At 34.8% G+C, this 20,035-nt stretch overlaps 1 protein-coding gene across 1 annotated transcript in view; it reads right to left on the bottom strand.

Moving 5' to 3' along the window:
* LOC121865227 (citron rho-interacting kinase-like) overlaps window positions 1–20,035 on the bottom strand; it is a 31,939-nt gene that overhangs the window by 4,348 nt on the left and 7,556 nt on the right. Inside the window, exons 12-37 of the mRNA XM_042364582.1 lie at window positions 19,882–20,022; window positions 19,276–19,407; window positions 18,192–18,518; window positions 17,383–17,475; window positions 17,001–17,178; window positions 16,530–16,744; window positions 15,346–15,477; window positions 15,115–15,231; window positions 14,361–14,474; window positions 13,825–13,953; window positions 13,038–13,135; window positions 11,959–12,178; window positions 10,838–11,046; window positions 10,244–10,382; window positions 8,709–8,883; window positions 8,035–8,236; window positions 7,487–7,601; window positions 7,194–7,342; window positions 6,817–7,021; window positions 6,234–6,347; window positions 5,367–5,486; window positions 4,605–4,752; window positions 3,310–3,496; window positions 2,335–2,489; window positions 943–1,028; window positions 370–496 (exon numbers count right to left, since the gene is read on the bottom strand). Of these exons, the coding sequence (XP_042220516.1) occupies window positions 370–496; window positions 943–1,028; window positions 2,335–2,489; window positions 3,310–3,496; window positions 4,605–4,752; window positions 5,367–5,486; window positions 6,234–6,347; window positions 6,817–7,021; window positions 7,194–7,342; window positions 7,487–7,601; window positions 8,035–8,236; window positions 8,709–8,883; window positions 10,244–10,382; window positions 10,838–11,046; window positions 11,959–12,178; window positions 13,038–13,135; window positions 13,825–13,953; window positions 14,361–14,474; window positions 15,115–15,231; window positions 15,346–15,477; window positions 16,530–16,744; window positions 17,001–17,178; window positions 17,383–17,475; window positions 18,192–18,518; window positions 19,276–19,407; window positions 19,882–20,022 (4,027 nt within the window). The remainder of the gene's footprint in view (window positions 1–369; window positions 497–942; window positions 1,029–2,334; window positions 2,490–3,309; window positions 3,497–4,604; window positions 4,753–5,366; window positions 5,487–6,233; window positions 6,348–6,816; window positions 7,022–7,193; window positions 7,343–7,486; window positions 7,602–8,034; window positions 8,237–8,708; window positions 8,884–10,243; window positions 10,383–10,837; window positions 11,047–11,958; window positions 12,179–13,037; window positions 13,136–13,824; window positions 13,954–14,360; window positions 14,475–15,114; window positions 15,232–15,345; window positions 15,478–16,529; window positions 16,745–17,000; window positions 17,179–17,382; window positions 17,476–18,191; window positions 18,519–19,275; window positions 19,408–19,881; window positions 20,023–20,035) is intronic.

Below are 20,035 nucleotides of genomic sequence, written 5' to 3' on the forward strand. Positions count from 1 at the left end.
CACTGATTTTAGCATAATGGCTTTAGGAGTGCAACAAACTCATGGGAAGTGTTGGGATAAGTCAGGGGACAGTACTCTGCATATTCAGATTATTTCATACTGTACTTCAAAAAGGATACTAGTCCAAACACAGTTTTGAGACAGAAAAACTGGCATCACTGACAATCAAAGGTGTCTGCTTTGGAAAAATCTGGTAGTAGTTTATACGACTAGAATTAACACTTAGTACTACATCACTAACTTTTAATTGTATACTGTATATTATCACTATCTTCAAATTGACTTTCACTAAAATTTTCCAAATAACAGTTAATCTTACTAATACTGTATATATTCAAATTCTATCATAAAATGCTTGGAAAAACTTACCAATAGCAATTGGTAATCGAGTGAACTTTATGTCATGCTCCCTGGATCTCTGTCCACATGCATCAACAAACACTGCAAACTCATGGAAACACAGCAAGTATTCCTCATACTTCTTTGGTTTGGAAATCTATAAGAAAAACACGCACAAGACACATTAGCAGTAGAACGTATAAACAAAAACAATTTAGAATACACACCTAACAAGCTATCTCTAATACTATATTATTATTATTCATCAGGGTAACAACGGTACACTTATCCAAGTACTGTACCATTATTGGTCAACTCTTAACACTTTCCCAATATTTACATCCTTTTTCTCTGTCATGAATGCTCTAGAATTTACATGTTCATGAAATCCATTTATCCATCAATGACAAGACCCATTTGGCGAGGTCATCTGGCTATGCTAGACTGCACCATGATAGTTCAGTGCACAACTGATAAGAGGAAAAGAGAGGGAAAGAAAGATTTGTAGTGATGGGATAACATAAAGGCTCTGTTATTGTGGTCATTCCCTTTAAGAGGTGTGAGGTATCTTAGATGTGAAATCACATAATTTGTAATAATTACCTGCATTATAGCCACTGGAAATGAAGACATTTGAGCTGATCCATATATAGCATAAGCCAGTGAGGTGTCTGATTCATCAAGGAATTCTGCAAAAGAAAATATCATTCCCGATTTACTCATTTCTTAATTATGAATTTTACGGAAAACGTATATGAGTTTGAAAATTTAAACGAGATAAAAATTTGATTGATAACACTGTTTTTCTATGGTAAATAATCAGTGGCTGCAATTCCCTAATAATAACACCCTGAAACTTGAACTAAGATTGAATAATGTTTTTAACTTTAAATATTTTTTTAATGATTACCTTTTTCCTTCTTCAATTTAAAGGACATTATTAGTGTGGAGTTGCAGCTGTCTATTGCTTACAAGTACTGTAGCTAAATGCTATGTATATCAGCAAGACAAAGTATCACCTCTGGTCAAAACCATCCTTGAACAGTTTAGGTTAACAACTTGAACCAATTACCAGACCACCTTTCTTTGCAATCCAGAATCACGTTCACGACAGTGATCATCCACTGTGTTGGCCATTTGCTTCTCAGACAAAAAGAACTGTTAATATTGGAATCATTTTGCCATACTGGAATAAACTTAGTCATAGGCAGCAATGAAATATTTACAGAGATATTGTGACTTTAAAGAAGATTGGATTGATTTTGATTAGGCTACCCAACATTTTAAATGATGCATTAATAAACTGCAAAAACAGTTTATATACTGTATTTGCCTGTGTAACATTGGGTTTTCCTCTATACTGCCTTCTACCCATTGACATTAAAGCATAACTGTCAAGCAAGAAGTTGAGGACCAAGAGGCATCCACAAAATGGATAATCACATGAAGTGAATATTCTCATGAAAATGTGTTCAAGAAAAGCATGTAATAAACCATAGTTCTTGTGTCAGTTTGGTTATATTACACAGGTATTAGTTTCTGCAAATACCTGTACACTAACTTACTTCACTACTCACAAACACACTTAATGTTATTAAGTCTACAAATAATCTTTCAATATACAGTAGAGTATCATCACTCTCCTACAATGACCATATAACTTACCCCTCAAACTCATGTGAAGACAACCAGACTCGTCATTCACACCACACACAGTCACCGAGTCAGTTGCCCATTGTCTAATTTCTCTTCATTAACAACCATGTAAGATATGGAAAATTAAATAAAAGAAAAGTATTCTATTTTCTTAAATTTAGTATTTAGAATGCTCAAATCTTTCTTAAAATATACTATTTCATAAAGTAGATTTTCAGTAGACAGATATTTACCGAACTTACACACACTCATTTATGATTGACTAAATTTTATGCTTTTGTATAGAAGTCTTGCATGTAGATATTACAAGCATATTATCTTAAACAAAACTATTATTACCTTCAATATCAAATGTCTTCAAGTCAATTTCATAGAACTTCTCAGCACCAACAATAAGAGAAGCTTGAGTGAAATGTAAGCAACTGCACGGCTCCTGGGTCCTGTACTGCCGACACACTGTAAACTTCTCTTCCAAGGTGTTCCAAAGAAGGATACTGTTAAATATAAATCATGTTTAAAAAAGACATCATCATAATAAAATGAAGTCTAACTCTATATAAAAGTATTTATATACTCTGCATTCTCTTAAAATACATATCTCTACCTATCTAACTCTGAACTAAATGGGATTGGATAGGTGCTCAAAGCCGTACAGTTATCAAACAGGGAGATACAGTACAGTATTAGGTCAGGCATATTTTTGTCGCAAAACGAATTTTTTTTAGAAAGTGAAAACTTACGTGTTTATATAGTAAAGATAGTCTATATTTTTAAGAAAATGTATATAAAGGCGATCTAAAACCTACGGGCACAGCTTAATTGCCTTTAAATATCTTTAATCATTTTAAAGGTCATTAATTAACACTAATTAGTCAAATTTTTAAATTGTGAACTTAGATCCTTAATCAGCATGTAAAGTAGTACCTTTGAATGAAATTTAAAGTAAGGTATTAGGTCAGGCGTACTTTTCATATAAATAGATATTTTGGGGAAAAGTGTAAACTACCATGTTTATATAATAAAGATAAATTTACAAAATATAAAGTTTGTAATATATAAACAAAATGGCTTTTGTAACAGAAAGACATTATAAACTATTAGATTTCGAATTTGAGGGTTACGAATTATGGGAATTTTACTGTACATTAACTTAAACAATCTATAGAAAACAGAAACAAATGAAAAATCTATTAGTTTTGACATTATAATATGTACAGACACTGCTTAGAGTGATCAAAAGATTTCAGCCAAGAGAAATCGAGGTAGTAGATTGCAGTAGTAGTAAGGCATCAGAACAGGTAAGTATCTCTTTACCTTATTCGATCCGTAGCAGCAGCACACACAAATATTTCTTCTGCTTTTGTAGACCCAGAAGCAAGGAGATGACAACCCTGTAGGGGTTCCACACGAGCAGGACTAAGGTTTGGTTTTGTCAGTTGCATAGCTTCACTTATAACTGTCAGTGACCTTAAGTCATTCATAAACACCAAATTATCCGTTCCTAAAAAATGAGCAATTGAGTTATTAAAGAATGTATTCATGTACAGTTGTCAGTGACACTTAATCTTAACTTATGATGAATTTGCAAATGAAGAACTTAAATCATTATGTAAATATGTTTTCATTCTCGCAAAACTTCCACTGCGGCACTATTAGTCAGAAACAAGAGCAACAGCCTTTTAAAGAAAATACATTTTATATTAATAATTAGAGGAGTGGGAGGGTAAAGGAGAGTGGAGAAAGGTGGAGGAGGGAGTGGGTGGCGAAGAAGTGCCCTGCTGCCTGTGTGGAGATGGATAGAGGGAGACAAAGAAGAATGTGAAAGGGGAAGCAATAAACACCAATAGTCAAGATATGAATGCTGTATTACAGGACTCCTTGCTTAAAAAAAAAAAAATTCCCGTTTATCAAATTTCAGTCATTACTTGTCCATTTCCATTACAGAGAATTTCCGTAAAACAAATTTCTGAAAATCAGGGGATGGCTGTAATTCAAATTACTAAGCCCTTCAAGTACCAAAGGTCTTCATCCCTGAATATAACCAAGAAAATATTTTTTTTTCTTGGAAAAAATTAAACAAATCCAGATTATGTTCAAACAACAACTGCATCAGGTGAAAATGTTGAAATTCTGATAATTGCCCTAATTGTCCCTAGAATATGTAATTTTGATAATTAAATTTCCCTGGAGTATGAAATTTTGATAATTAATTGTATAATCACTTGATAATCAAAATTCTATCTTTATGGCCAGATATCCTCAATCTGCATGTCAAAAACTACCCATAAAAATATTTTAGGCAAAATTTTAACCAACAAAATATGCTAAAATTAACCAGGGAAATTAATTATGAAAATTTCAAACTCCAGCAACTTTTAGAACAATTATTTATCAGAAATTCAACTTTTTGGCCATAGACCCATAACCTGCACATTGAGAAATACCTATACTGTACTGTACAGAGATTTAACTAAAAATCTCGATATTGTAGTTCCTTTGACAGTATATAACTCATAAAGCTGACAAAACATTAGGTTATGCCCGACAAAAAATGCAGTTTAATTTGGGTCAGTTCTTAAAGAAAATTATAATGAAAAGAAATTCCATACCAGCAATAAAGAGTGCAACATGAGCTCCCTCTACCAGCAGGATTTGATGAACAGCAGTCAGTCCCTCAATACGTGCTCGGGATTTCAGGATTCCATTTTTATCTACTTCAAATGAATAGAGCCCTTCTGCTGCCCCTATCATTGCTGTCTGTAAAAACAAGAAGAAAAATTTAAACATACTACCTTTACAAGGTTGGCAGATTTAAACCTAAGTTTTTTTTTTTTATCTACGGGTATGTCTTTTTTGGGGCATATGATAGGGTGAACAGAAAAGTATTGTGGTAAGCATTACAAGGGTATGTAGTGGGAGGAAAGCCATTAATTCCAGTAAAGCCATTCTATGAGAACAGCCGGGAAACAGTAAATGGGTAAGAAAGTGAAACAGTTGAAATAAATATGAGTGTAAGACAGGGATGCGTTATGTCCCCGTGGTTCTTTAATATAGACATGGATGCGAACTATTATACATGGGTGAAAGTGGTGATAATAAGCTGCACACATCTCAAATCCTGATTATAAGGGAGCCAAGTTACCACTGTTCAGTATAACTGGTGAGTGCTTCTGTATTTGGTTGGGCTCTGTACACAATGAGTATTGAGGAGAGGCATATTGCTGATGAGTATGTACTATGTTGTGATAGGGGAGGACACAACGAGAGGCTTCAAGGACCATGCAGCATGGACAGTTGCTATCAGGTAACCCATGGAAGTGTGGAAAATGGCCATAAAACGATGATGATGACGATATAACATCATTACCTACCGTCTTGTTAAGATAAACCAATGTGTTGACATCAAGAGGATTAGGGTTGTCCATTGATAGCAGAGTATCTACCTGGATGTAGTCTGTCTGGTTAATGTTATTTCCATCCTCCTTTGGTAACTGTTAAAATAAGAATAGGTGTATTTAAATAAGGCTGGCTAAGAATTCACATCCAATTCATATAATAGCATACTTACCTTTAAAATTCTCCACAAGTACAATATATAAATATATATATATATATATATATATATATATATATATATATATATATATATATATATATATATATATATATATATATATATATATATATACTATTAGAGAGAAAAGGGAGGTGGTGATGGTCATGTGGATTAAGCTACCTAGAGCAATACAAATTGGAAATGTAATGTCTTCAAATATTATTCAGGTGAAATGATCACCCTTGGTAATTTCAATATGTAAAATATTCACATATTATTCTTGAACAGATGTAGATGGACTTGCAAGCAGACACCTTGTCAATTATCAATAACCTCGCCCAGTTAAGTCACAAACCCAATTTGAATCCCTGATCACTAGGATGACATAAGTAAACACCAGTTATGTTCTGCACAATACCTCCAAACCCTTACATCATTACTGTCTCTTCTGATCACTCTTATTTCTCCATCTTAGACTCTCCCACTCTCTTAAATCCCCCTGCTCTCAGACAAGCATTATCTCTCATTATGACAGAACTGACTGGGATAATTCAAAGAAATTTTACTCCCACTCCATCTGACTGGTAAGACTAAAGGGAGTAGTGTGTGCTTCCTCAAAGGCTAGAAGAATTCCTGTAACAGTTAATCATTTATTAAAATACATCAAAGTCCAGCAACTTACTTGAGCTACAACTCCTTCAAGAGCAGATACCCAAGACTGTTTTTCCTCAAAATTTGTAGTCATGAGGTAGAGTGTATCTGAATTCTCATTCATATTCTTTGCACGAATTTCAATCTGCAAGTTAAAATACATTTTAAATATCCCAAAGTCCTGGTAGGAATATGCATGATGAACTTCATAAATAATAGCCTGTAAATTTCAAACTTATGTGACATTAGAAAAATGAATTTTTCGTTTTTGCATCAACTATAGTAATGAAAACTAAATGACCTTAAAGATAAGAACCTGACAAAACAGGCTGCAAGAGACTGTTCAGCTTGGAGAGCTACCATCAGATAATAACAGCTAATCTACACAAGTGTAGAAAAATTTGATTTACAGCATTTTTGGCAAACACAATGCAGTTTTATTTGTAAGTGAAATTAATGCAAACTAAGCCATTTCATTAAGAGTTGATTGGCAAATGTGAACTGTTCTAATAAACACTATTTAGCATCAAACTAATAACATGGTGTTCTACAGCCTTTTATGAAATTTACTAACTTTATCAAGATTTCCAACAAAATGAATCATAAACACCTACTTTAAGAACATATGGAAGATCCACGTTGCTAGTATTAGGTAACTCTGATCTTGGAACTGCTGACATTATTGCTGTCAAACAGCCAGGTCGAGAGAGTTTGGTTCTTGATTGAGGTTGCATACCATTACTTGGCTCATGGTCAAACACCATAATTTCCTCCTCTTCAAGACGAACAAAGCAGCTCTCCCAACATGCCTTTCCTGACCTAGAAAAAATATCAGTATCTAAATACAGGTTAAGAATACTGTATTATATATGGATACCTATCACTCTAGGTATTCACACCTGTTACCCATAATTAATAGCTATAATGAATGAAACAGATGCACGAAGTCAGGAGACTTTCTTTTCCCTGGTATTGAAAACATGTTACTTACCTGGGCATCTTTAACCAGCCCTGAATCAAAATATCTGAGTCAGATTGGGATCCACGCATTTTTAAAGGCGAGTCTGAAGTCCAGCCCCTTGAGTAGTGTTCTGCAAACTGAACTGGAAGCCCACAGGTAGACGGCAACTCCTGTGAACACTGCCAAACGAAAATAGTAACAGAACTCCCATAAGGTCAGGTTGAAAAAAAAAAAAAAAATATTCTTACATGCAAAAACAACACACGTAAGCTATTTCATTGCAATTTAAAATTCACTAACAAATAATCACGTGATACACATACTTTATTATGAGCAATAATACCACACTCATGACATCTGGCACCATTGCGGGCAAATGGAATGCTGTCCAGACATCCAGCACATCTTGCTGCACGCATCTGTAATCCTGACTGCCACCTGCAACACACTCACATTATCAATGCAGGGGTATTAGAGCATAGCGTATGTAACAGGTAGTAAAACCAAGATTTACTCAGATAATTTTATATAACTCGGCATTTCCTGAGTTATTTTATAATAATTCCGAGACCACATACGTGCCGAATTACAGTTTATGAAATTCCGAGATACTGCATGCTGAGTTATTAAGGATATTTGGTAAAATGTCCACCCACCAAAAAAGTCCTGTCAGTCCTCTCTCCCATCCATAAACCCAGTGAATCATGTCCCTGTGAATCCGAGACAACACACAGTGCACCATCCATGTGTGATGTCTTGGTTTCACAGAGATAAGATTCACTGGGTTCATGGATGGGAGAGAGGACTGATAGGGCTCTTTTTGGAGGGTGTACGTAACTCTAACCTATAAGTACTGTATTACTGTACTTACCTATGAGGAATATTATGCCTCATACGTGTTTTTGATGCACTTCGTGGGACAACAGGTGATTCACCAATGTTATGAAAAGCCTTCTTATTCTGTGGTGTTGCAGGTAGTAGCGGTGTATGAGATGGCATAGGTTTGCGTGGCACTAGAGGTGTGCGTGCAGTTCTAGGAGTACCCATATTACTCCTGTTGTCTAAAGTTCCACCTAGGGAGGCAATAAATATAAAAATGCAATAGGCACATGGAACAATTACTTTCATGACCAAGTGAAAGGAATTTATTAGTGTAGAAATTCATAACTCTTAATCATTTTAACAGTACACACTATATTTATATATCAATTCTGTTCATCACACCTCTGCCTTTCATATGCAATACACCAGTTATTGTCACCAAGGATTACATATTTTTTCTTCGCACTGCAGGATGGCCAAAACAAAGGGCAAAATCTACACTATTTGTTATCATCCATTCAATCTTGCCCCTCTAATCTCCTCATCTGCTCCTCAAAGCCAAACTCTCTCATCATGAAATGTTCTCCAAAATTTCTTGAATGACCAACCCTTATATTTAGAACATTGTTAACTTCACACAGTCTAACCTAACTTAACTAGACTTAAATTAATAAAATAAGTATAACCTATAAAATTTTCATGATCTTTTGGAGGAAGACTTACTATTAGCTCTCAATGCAACAATTTCTGCACGAGCCTTGCCCAGATGTTCTTCAAGTTGTTTATTTGTCATCCGTTCCCGAACCAGGAGGTCTTCTAGTTCCCTGTACTGATGAGGCATAGAAAAGCTTGTGTTCTCCTTGTTCTCTTTACCACCAAATAACTTTCCTTTCAGGTTCTGTAAATTAAAGTTAATTCTTTATAGATCATTGCTGTTTACTTCAATCATACTTCTCTTAAGTAATTTTGAAATAATATAATAGCTGCATTTTTTTTCAATTCACTACTTACAGTCCTTACAGCATAAGGATGGAAATAGGGAGGGAGGTAGGGAGGGAGGGAGGGAGGTAGTTGCTGCCTTACTGTCCCCAAATTTATGTCCTCCCTAGCAATGCAAATATGTGTATAATGCTTTTATATCCTACAAGGTAGTATGTTTGTATGAACAATATATTAAAAAAAAAAATACATGAGGTAACATGAGAGACCATACCTGCATGAAGTGAGCATATCACAGTAAGTTCACATGTTTCACATATCTGGCAACTACTGTACACACATGAGTTGGTTATCCCAAAGCAAGTGCTCATGTGGATGTTTATTTCTCCCATTTCTTGTTCCGTTAGACTGATATACTATCATACACTGTACTAATTTATGATTATATTTTAATGAACATTTTTGATGACAAAAATATGGGAGGACTAAATCTTTTACAATTCGTCCAAAATTACACCATTCATTGGGTTTCTTCCTGGAGGTAATAATCCTTGCATCGCTTAATCCTTAAATGTTGGCCATCATCAGTGAAAGTTAATTGTAGGGACAATGGCCATCATCTGTGGAAATTTCGTGTTCAAATTATGCACATGGGGGAAAGGGGGGATCCAGTCACCAGTTAAGGGTTAAAATATTAAAAATTAGTATTGAAAACACACGTATACTTGGTAAAATAAACTACTGTTACAATTCTTGTGCGAAACAAACGAGGTGTTTCAAAAAGGCCCCTGAGGCATTCCTCGCATTGGCAGCCCTGCGCGTGTATGGGTTCGACCACACGTGCTCGAAACAAGTGATCGGCACTCTGAAACGAGTGAGAGTTAATGCTGCCACACTAACACAATTTGAAACTTGATCGGAACTCTATGCCTCATTTCTCCACGTCGAATAAACATTGTGAGCGGTGTTGTAGCAGCGTAATACTGTATTGCGATTTATGTAATTAGTGCTTCCAACATTTTCTGATATCTTACATAGAGAATGTGTATGTTATATGAACTGTGGAGCTATTCAGATGTTTCAGAACAGCATGGTATATTTTACAATACTAATAAAGAATGACATAATGTGGCATTAGCCCAAAGTGAAGTAGCAATACAAATACAGATTCAAAATTTGGTTGTAAAATAATCTTAAACCTTTACCATATCCACTAATTCTGCCAAACACATAATGCATTCCTATATGGCAACTCATCCACTTCCATGGTTACTGTGGTGTGTGGAACATTTAATATAACCTCGTGATATATCACAAACCTTCTTCTTTTTAGGGTCTATCTTTGCTTGCAGGAAGTCGATAAGCTTAGTCTGTTGATCAATTGTGCCTTTTGTTTTCACTTTATTATCATCGAGCAAAGCTTGCTGATCCATCAGTGTCTGCTCCACTTCTTCAATCCTGAAATGAAAGATTACTAAAGATAAACAGATCAACAAACACAGTATATGCTTCAAAGTACTTGGGTGCACCTTTTGAAATTTGCATTGGAGGATATAATTTTACTTGAATATAAAAAACTCCATTAAGAATCTCCAATAAATATAGGGACATCTGCATTCGGTGTCAGTTTATTTATTCTTCTGGCCATGTAATTTTTCCTCTTTTCCTTCAGTCTATCTTACCACTGGTAATTTCCTTTTGGTCAACCCCTCCATATAAATTTTCTTCATATGTATGTTTACGGTTATGTGTACTGTAGTCAGTCCCTTATGTCATAATCCTTTCAAGCAGCAGTAAGACTATGGCACTGCAGACCAAAAGTATCCACATGAGACAGGATACTCTTCTAATATATGAAAGGCAAGTTACATAATAGAGTACATGTTTAAATATCCTAATGATAAGATACACACCTTTTCTTATATAGTTCTCCTTTAGATATTGCTTCTTCTAGCCCTTCAGTCAGTTTGAAGTTTGAGTCCTTAAGAGTGTGAATATGTTGGATATGGCCAGCAGATTCTTCCTTTGCAAGATCATACTGACCTTGCAATTCAGAATACTTGCGCTCCAAACTTCGTAGTAATATCATTGCCTCATTTAATTCCTTGTCTTGGTTCTCAATCTGTTACAAACGATAAATTTAAATATAGATAACAGGAAAGAAAAGTTTATCTTTCTTCTACATCAACAGGTGAATAAATAAAATTGTTAATAAAAGGATAAAAGGTAAGAGGGATGAAAGCAAGAAAAGTGAAGAAAGCAACAGAAAAAGGTTGAAATAACAACTAGAAATAATAACAAAACAGTGAAATTGAGCATTTTATTGTGATGTATGAGGTTATCATTATGGGGGTTCAGTTCTTTATTCTAGCCTGGCATTAATATATGGTAATTCAAGACAGATATTACAGATAAAATAAATAAATAAATAAAATAAATTATTAAAACTATCTCAATAACAATGTTTTCAGGATGAACCCAAACACACTGATGCTTACATAAGGTAAACACACTAATTTTTCCTCAAAGCATATTTTATTAAAACACTATTAACATATTTTATAAATTACTGTTTACAACATAATACCACCAGACATTAAGAGACTTTCTTTTATGTCTATTAACTACATAATGGCAAGTGGCAGTGTATTAATAGTTCTTAATAAAATGTGATAAGCAGAAATACTAGTTTAACTTACTTAAGTTTTGATATACTGTACTGTAATTACCACCAGCATCAGTGCTATTTGGCTTTGTCCTCTAGCAAGTTGCACCAACTGAGCATGTGTTAATAGCATACCACGTTCCCATCATCGGATCTTATTGACCAAGTCCGCTAATTATACAGGACAAAAAGACCTCAGTTATTGAGAGGGTTTACTAATTGTTGCATGGAGACCAATGTGAAGAATGATTAAAGAACAATGCACATGCACAATGCCCCTAACACTTGCCAGTGGACCACAAAAAAGGAAGACGCTGAAAATGAACATGGTAAAGTACATTATATACTGAATGAAATACAATACCATACCTGCTCATGAAGTTCTAGATTGATCTTCCCAGACTCTTGCAACTGATTGTTAAGATAGGCAATTTGTTTATCCGTTTCCTCATCCACTCCATTCAGTCGACTCTCTAATTCCTTGACCTTACTCTCTTGGAACAGTTTCAGTGATTTTTCTTCATTAGTAGCTGCTTTGGCTGCTTTTACATCACCCTCAAGTTTCTCAATCTCTTGCTGTAGTCTGGCCCTAAAAGTTATGCAAAAATAATGTTACCAAAAATTATAGACTTCAATTATCCATTGAAGCATTATTTTAAAAAGAAAAATATGTATGAGAGAAAAAACTAGAATTTATATCAGAATTGGGTCAAGGAGTTCATGTGTTTACCAAGTTAGTCTACTGGCTGCAACTAAGGCTAGCCCTTAACATTGGTGGCTCACACTAATTTCAACAATTGTTACAATTCTAACTTGGCTACATCTGGCCAAGAAAGGAATCTTAGAGGTGGACGTTTACCATTTAAGGCTGGGAGCTAATCGAGTTTTTGTGTAACCAGACCTTTACTTGTCTGTCACTGGCCATACTAGATTTCCAGCACCAGGCCCCAATCCAGCTAAACTCCATAACAATCTAAAATGTATTTTTTTTCTGTTTCTAAAACCAAGCCATACTAACGTATTCGGGAGTAAGTGTTGACTTTACACCTTGGTTGACCACCTATTAATCGTTTATTTTGTATGTTTCAGGAGGCAGGGAAGGGATGGACCAAGCGATGTTGCTGGTTAAGAATTTTGAGGCCCCCAGTCTGTGTGGCTTATAAGCGGCATGGATTTTACCTGTACAGTGCATTATTAACAGATATACTCAATTACATGATACATTACTGTATGTGAAGGTGAACAGACAGCACAACCAATCTGAAGTAGGTGTAAAAGAATTGAATTGAAAAAATAATGTTTGTTATCTGGGTGTTAGTCGAGGGCTCTCATCTATTCTAAATGTGAATAAGATTTACATATAAACTAACAGATCATATTGTGTTTAGAGCTGTATAAATCTTATGTATAATTATTTCCAGAAGTCCAAAAATTCCAAACATACTTACATTTCCTGTTCATGGTGAGCGATTTGTTCAGACTGGGATTCCATGATAGAAAGCTCTTCATCTTGATCAGTACACACCTGCTTCAGTTGTGATATTACCTTAATGGAAAATTTTTAAGATAACTATGGTGTCAACTGTATAAATATGATGAACCTTTATCAAATATTACAAAATAACACAAATATGAGCATTTTCTAACACTATTTCATACAATATATACCACAAATACAAGTTACATTCCAATCTGTTGTCAAAAATTTACATTACAGTATACAGTAGTACAGTAAATGATAGCCAATGTCTCCTCCTTTACTATTTCAACAAGGATATAATATCTCTACTGGAATGTTTTACAATAAAATTCCCAAATATTGAGGCTGTTAAGTCATCATCATCACCATCACTGTTTTACGACCACTTTCCATGCTTGCATAGGTTAGCCGAGATTACCTGGCAGCATGGTGGTCCCAGTTGCTTTCAGGCATAATTTGGAACAAGTTTTAAAGTAGGATGTCCTTCCTCTCACTTCCAAGCACCCTCATAGTTGTCAAGACAGACTTGCAACTCCCTGAGGTAGTCAAAGATTACCTGCCAACACACAAACTTAAGGTGGCCTAGGCCTTGTCACCACCACCAGAACCCCACTGTTTAGCCATGCCCCCCCCCCCTCCAATCATTTTTACTCCGGTTTGACCTGAAGACTGTCAGGTCCCTAAAAGCCACTCCTGAAGCTTGATCATTACAGTAATAGGTAAATTTAAAGAAATATATCATTCAAAGTACTTACCAACTCTGCATGCTTTAATTTTTCCAATAGATCATTGACTTTCTCTTGCATGGCCACCTTCTCTTGTTTGACTTCCTCCTTGGTTACCTCAAACATCTGGATCTGAGACTCTAAGCCTCTCTTCTCCAACTAAATTAAGAAAAATACAATAATAAACATTAAATGAAAATAATTGAACTTAAATACTGAAGCAACTAAAAAGCAGTAGGAATAATTTTCAGAGTTCTCAAAACACTGCATACAGGTATTGGCAATCAGGGAGTTCAGTTTTCTCTCTTCACATCCATCATCACTGCTACCAACCTTATACAATCACACCACTCGATAAAGTGAAAGTCATGTTTAATTAATCAGTTTCAGGAAATTCAAATTTTACTGTATGTTTCAAAGCTAAATTACACACATAAAAATAAAGCTGAAATAAATGTAAATACTAGAGTACTGTACTACCTTCAACCTGGATTTATAGACAATAGCTACCTGACCCACCCTAGGTAGTCTGACTAGCCTCCCCCTTCCCTCTTTACATACTGTACCTTAAGACTATCACTTTGTTGGTTAGCTTCACGCAACTTCTTCTGATACTGCTCTGAAGATTTCTTGACCTCCTCCAGATTTTTAATTTTCTCCTCCAAGTTTGAAACGAAATGCTGGAAGGAAACAAATATTTACAGCTTGACACAACTATCACAGAATATGTAAAGGAATTTCCAAGGAAAATATAAAAAACATCAAATGTAATTAAATAAGCTTCCAGTCACTCCCATCCCCAAAAAAAGGGTTTGGAAGTGCACTTAGAGAAAACTGTACAATGACTTATAGAAGGCTAAACCAACCATAGTATTATCTAATATTAATTAAGCTCTACACACATTACCCCTGTTTACTCTTCTCAAGGTTCTATAATCTCTGCAAACTGTTGTTGATAATTGCTTTTACATGAGTATGCTTTGAGAAATAATGAAGACTACCAAAATATATGTATCAGTAGTACCTACAGTAGTAACATTTAGGTGAGAAAAAATTACTAGAAATTGCCCTTCCCAGCACCAAAATTCACCCCTTTACACAAAACCCCTACTTATAACATAAGACCCAGGGGGATTTGGGGTTTCAAATATTGCATTTTTATTCAAGTCACAGTTTTCAGGATGCAGCCTTGACATAAAAGTGAGGACCACCTCTACTGGTACAGTAATTTGAAACTGAATTCTAAAACCTGTAACTTGATTACATTACAAACAGTACAGTACCTAATATAATGAGGAAAGTCTGTAAAAATTACCCCACCTCATGTTCAATCCTTTGTCTGTCTAACTCTTCTTCCTTGGCTTTAAGCTCATTCTCGAGTTGATCAATTGTCTTTCGTAAGTCATTTGCTGCTTCCGTTGCTTTCTGAATATCAGCCTGTGGGATAAAAAAAAATCTTAATGTTCTACGGAAATGAAATATATAAACACACAGTTTGATCAAATATCTTCTAAAATAAATAAACCCGCTAAGAAAAGTTAAAGGACCTACCTCTTTTTCGTCCAGCTGGCCACGCTGTTCTCTAGTCTTTTCACGAAGGTATGAAATGGTGTCTTGGGCCGATTTGACCTCCCTCTGAGAAACACGCACATCAAGTTTGCTGTCTGAAATTTCCTGTTTTACCTGTTGGATTGACAATTCTTTCTTAGCTCAAGTCCTGATAAAACAGAATCTAATACATAAACTAATCATATAAAATATATAGATGTTTGAGATTTACACCACTAAGCAGTTAGCAAGCAAATTTTGATGACAAGCATATGTATAAAAAAATAAATAAAAATCTAATGAATCCCAACCACATTCCACTCTTATTTTGGTACGATGGAACTGGAGCATTAACTTTCATTAAAATATACAATAAACCATATACCAGCCGCAGTAAAGTGGACGTATAGGTTAAGTACCAAGTTTAGATACAATTAACTGCTAATTGTTTAAGCTATTGTCCTCAAAGTTACACACACACAAACTCAAACCACATGTACAGACACACACACACACACACACATAAACCAAATGTACACACACTATTTATCTGTTCCCTATGGTGGAAAGGTCAGGGAAAGAAATATGAACACTCAGTCAACCTATCAATCATCATACATTCCAAGTGACCATATCACGCTAATTAACTTCCATCCATGAATCTCTCCCAGCACATTTTAAGCCTTGTCTTCATTCTTTATAATGATACTGTAATTTTCTTCAATAGCATTAGGGTGGATTTCATTCATATCTTCTACTTATCTTTTTATTCATACACTTTCAACTTATTTCATTAAACATCCACAGAGAACAAATGGAACAAACACTCCTTCATAAAACTATACTGGTACACAATCTTGTAACCTAAGTGTCTTGTTCATTGTAAACAAGTACTTGTGTCCAGCCAAACCAGAGCTTATGTAATGTACATACACTATCGGTAATATATAGTACAGCACATTATTATTGTATTATGATTTTTAATATAAATTTACTACATGTTTAACTTTCCAAATATAATTATATACAGTATTTAGTGTCCCAGCCATTAATGTGCTAAATTTTGCCAGGCTAATGAGCTAAATTTAGCCCTGTTATTATGCTTAAATTAGCCAGATTATTACTGTATGCCTGAGTGAGTCACGTGATTATGTTGGTTAACTAGGTTGTAGTTAATTTATTCTTACCTCTGTTAATTCATCTGATAACTTCTTTAATTTTTCCTTGTCCTGAGAGTGAGCCGCACGAGCAGAGTCAAGTTGTGTCTCCAACAACTGCAATTTTGCCTGGTAAGTCTCTTCAAAGGCCTCAGTAGATGATTTTTTACTCTCTAGGCTGTGCACAGTTTCATCAAGTTTGGATAGAAGTAATTCCAACTCAGCAATCTTTGACTTGTGTTCTCCTGTAAATTAATTTCAAAATGAGACAAATGAGACTTTTAGAGCGGGAACTAGGCATTACAGTCCAGTATATGTAACTTGTGGTGCAGGATCACTACTCTAGATCTGAATTAAACACAAGTTGTAAAGAAGAGCTCAAAAAGTAGATGGACAATGCAACCCTTTTACAGATTCACTATACAATACAGTATATATATAAATATATAATATATATATATATATATATACTGTATATACACTGTATATAAAATATCTTACCTTCTCTTGCTTTGACCTGCATCAATTGACTCTGGAGATTGACTTTGTCAGATGCTATCCTCCTCAGCTCACCCTCTAATTCTTTGATTTTTGCCTCTTGTTCTTCTTCCTTCAGACTATGGGTGGAGGTCACACTTTCCAGACTTATCATCGACTCATTCAACTGGCCCGAGACTTCCTGATAAAAACAATAGAAAAGAAAGGTACAGAAGAAACCCCTCTATGTACATCTACAATTTTAATCTCACATAATAACAAAGAACTCAAAACTATTCAATATGATAAAGTAGTTATGAATAATATTCATTTCTGGCTACCTTGCTGTAGCTATATTATGCTAATGTCATATGGATAAAGAATCTCTTTGTAAACTGCAAATTACCTGCAGCTGGTGTCGCAGACGAGAACACTCCTTTTTCTCCTTATTTAGTTGGCACTCGAGATTATCAATACGCTTCTGCCTCTCAAGTCTTTCCTGTAAAAAGATAAAATTGACACAATACTTATTACATTATACGTACATTTGACCAGAGTAGTTTTACGGTACATTATGTTTTAGATTGAGTACCCATGCATACCAAGCACTACTGCTGGCTATGTATTAGACATTATAAACCATTTTTTTATTTGTATATTGTACCATTTTTTTTATTTGTATATTGTAACAGTAAAGTATCTGTCTTGAAAAGTTGGGGACCAAGAGACATCCACAAAGCAATGCCTGTAATGTGTAAAGTGGATACCATCATGAAAGGAAAGCATGTAATAAACCATAGTACCTGTGTCAGCTTGGTTAAACAGTATTATTGGTTTCTGCAAATACCTGTACACTAACTTACTTCACTATTCTATAACAGTCTCGATGTTTTTAAGTCTACAAACGAACTTTCAATATGTCATCATTCTCCTACAGTAAACATATAACTCATTCCTCACACTCAAATGCTGCCAACACACACAATCAATGAGCCACTTGCCTCATTGTTCATCTTCTCATTTACTCTATGTATTATGTGGAAAACTAAATAAAGGAAAATAATTTTTGATTTATAATGCTAAATTCTTTTTTGTAAAGTAGCTAGATTTTCAGTTGCACTTAAAATTTACTTCCAATAAACAGTCAACAGTACTGTACGAGTGAAAATATTTAAAGTATTAAAAAAAAAGAAAAAAAAGGGCAATGCTTTTTACCAATTCCTTAGCATGCTGGAAATGCCTTCTTGATTCTGCAAGGTCTTCTTCAACTTTAGTGAATTTCCCTTGCAGCTCTTGCAACTGTTCTTCTACAATCTTTCTCTCCTCCTCAATATGCTCCTTTTCATTGATTATTCTCTCAAATTTATTTGTTTGCCGTTTTTCCTTCTCTAACTCCGCTCTTCTATTAGTAATCTCTTCTTCTTGCGTCTCCAGTTTTGACAGCACTTCTTCTAACTTCTTCTTTGACTCAACGGCTGATTCACAGTCTCCAACACACTTAACTGCTTCTTTTTCCTTCTGGTTGAGTACTTCCTGCTTTGTCTGTGTGATAAATAATGAACAGGATTATTAATGTTATGTATAAACTATATATTAAGAAATGAACCATATAAAGACTGATGACCTGTGATGTCACACAAGCTGCCCTAACCTTACCTGTTATTTCAGGCTTGTGCATAAATTTTAATTCCAGGCTTTAAACCCCAGTTTCGGACATTAATGATCAAGATGACAGAGACCGGGTTACTCCGGCACAAAATGGAATTTAAAGACCAATCCTTTGTTTATAACCTAATGCCTGAACCAAGAAGCTTGTGTTTTTAATATTAATTAGTTATAGGGATAATGGTGGTATAAAAAGCTGCAGGTGGTTATCTGATAAGCAACCCAAATGGAAATTAAATATGCTGCTTGGTAAGGTACAAAGACTAACCTCACAAATTCCCTTTTCTCACCCACTGTAATATCATTTCCTCACCTCAAAAGTCTATTACTGTATTAGAAATATGAGGGGGAAGTTCTACTCTTTATCTATGATCCAATAATAATGGTTGCTTTTGAATGTGTTCAACAATCATGAGACAAATACTAATATTGAAAACTGTACTGACAGAATAAAAAAAAAACTTGTGGCAGTTTTTGGGCATTTCATTCTATGATAAGAATTCTTGATTAGGACTAAGGCTTGCCCTATTATGTGAAGCAAAAACATCAAGGAACTTGGTTGAGGAAAAATACCAAAGCAAAACACATCTGTTACAGCAGTAAGAGGCAAGAGTAAATGAATGTTGATTTTTACCTTTTCCTGAAGCATTCTCTTCAGCTTCATGTTCTCAGCAACTGTTCCTTTGAATTCCTTCTCTCTATCCAGGAGTGCTTTACCAACCTCCTGGTGCTGTGACTGTAGCCACTTTATCTCTTCCTCATATGCCTGTGTCAAATTAAAAAGAAGAAATATGTCGTACACTTGGCAATGAAGAAATTATCAAGGAATAAAGGGTGTTCGGAACTGACCTTCAACATTAACCCCTTCACTACACTACAGGAATACCACTTTTAATAATTTATTTGGCTAACACCAGACAATTCTATTCAGAATAGAGAACACCCATACAGGAGGTAATCTCAATTTCAAAAGGATATCATTGTAAGAATTTAAACAGGTGTTCCGTATTTTGTTTAACTGTACTGTAGTACAGTATATCTCTGATTGGCTTATGTACATGTCAATTAACCACACAAGTGAATATACTACACAGATATGAGTACAATATCTTAAGATTTTATAAGGCATCATTTGTGGAGAAGTCTAGATATTTACACCGATGTAGTTTTTAATTTCTGGATACAGTATTATTTAATAAATAAATACAGTAAATAAATAAATAAAATTAAAAATACTTACACTTATTTTATTATCTAGGGCTTGCAACTTTTCTGCTTCTGAGTTTTTCCACTTGTTTTTCATGCTTCGTATCATCTCAATGGTCTTGCTTTCAGTTTGGGCTCGATCTGCCCTTTCTAAAGCCAAGACTCTTTTATATGTCTAAAAAAATAAA

The sequence above is a fragment of the Homarus americanus genome, unplaced genomic scaffold (genome assembly GCF_018991925.1).
Source record: "Homarus americanus isolate GMGI-L3 unplaced genomic scaffold, GMGI_Hamer_2.0 scaffold18547, whole genome shotgun sequence".
Taxonomy (NCBI): domain Eukaryota; kingdom Metazoa; phylum Arthropoda; class Malacostraca; order Decapoda; family Nephropidae; genus Homarus; species Homarus americanus.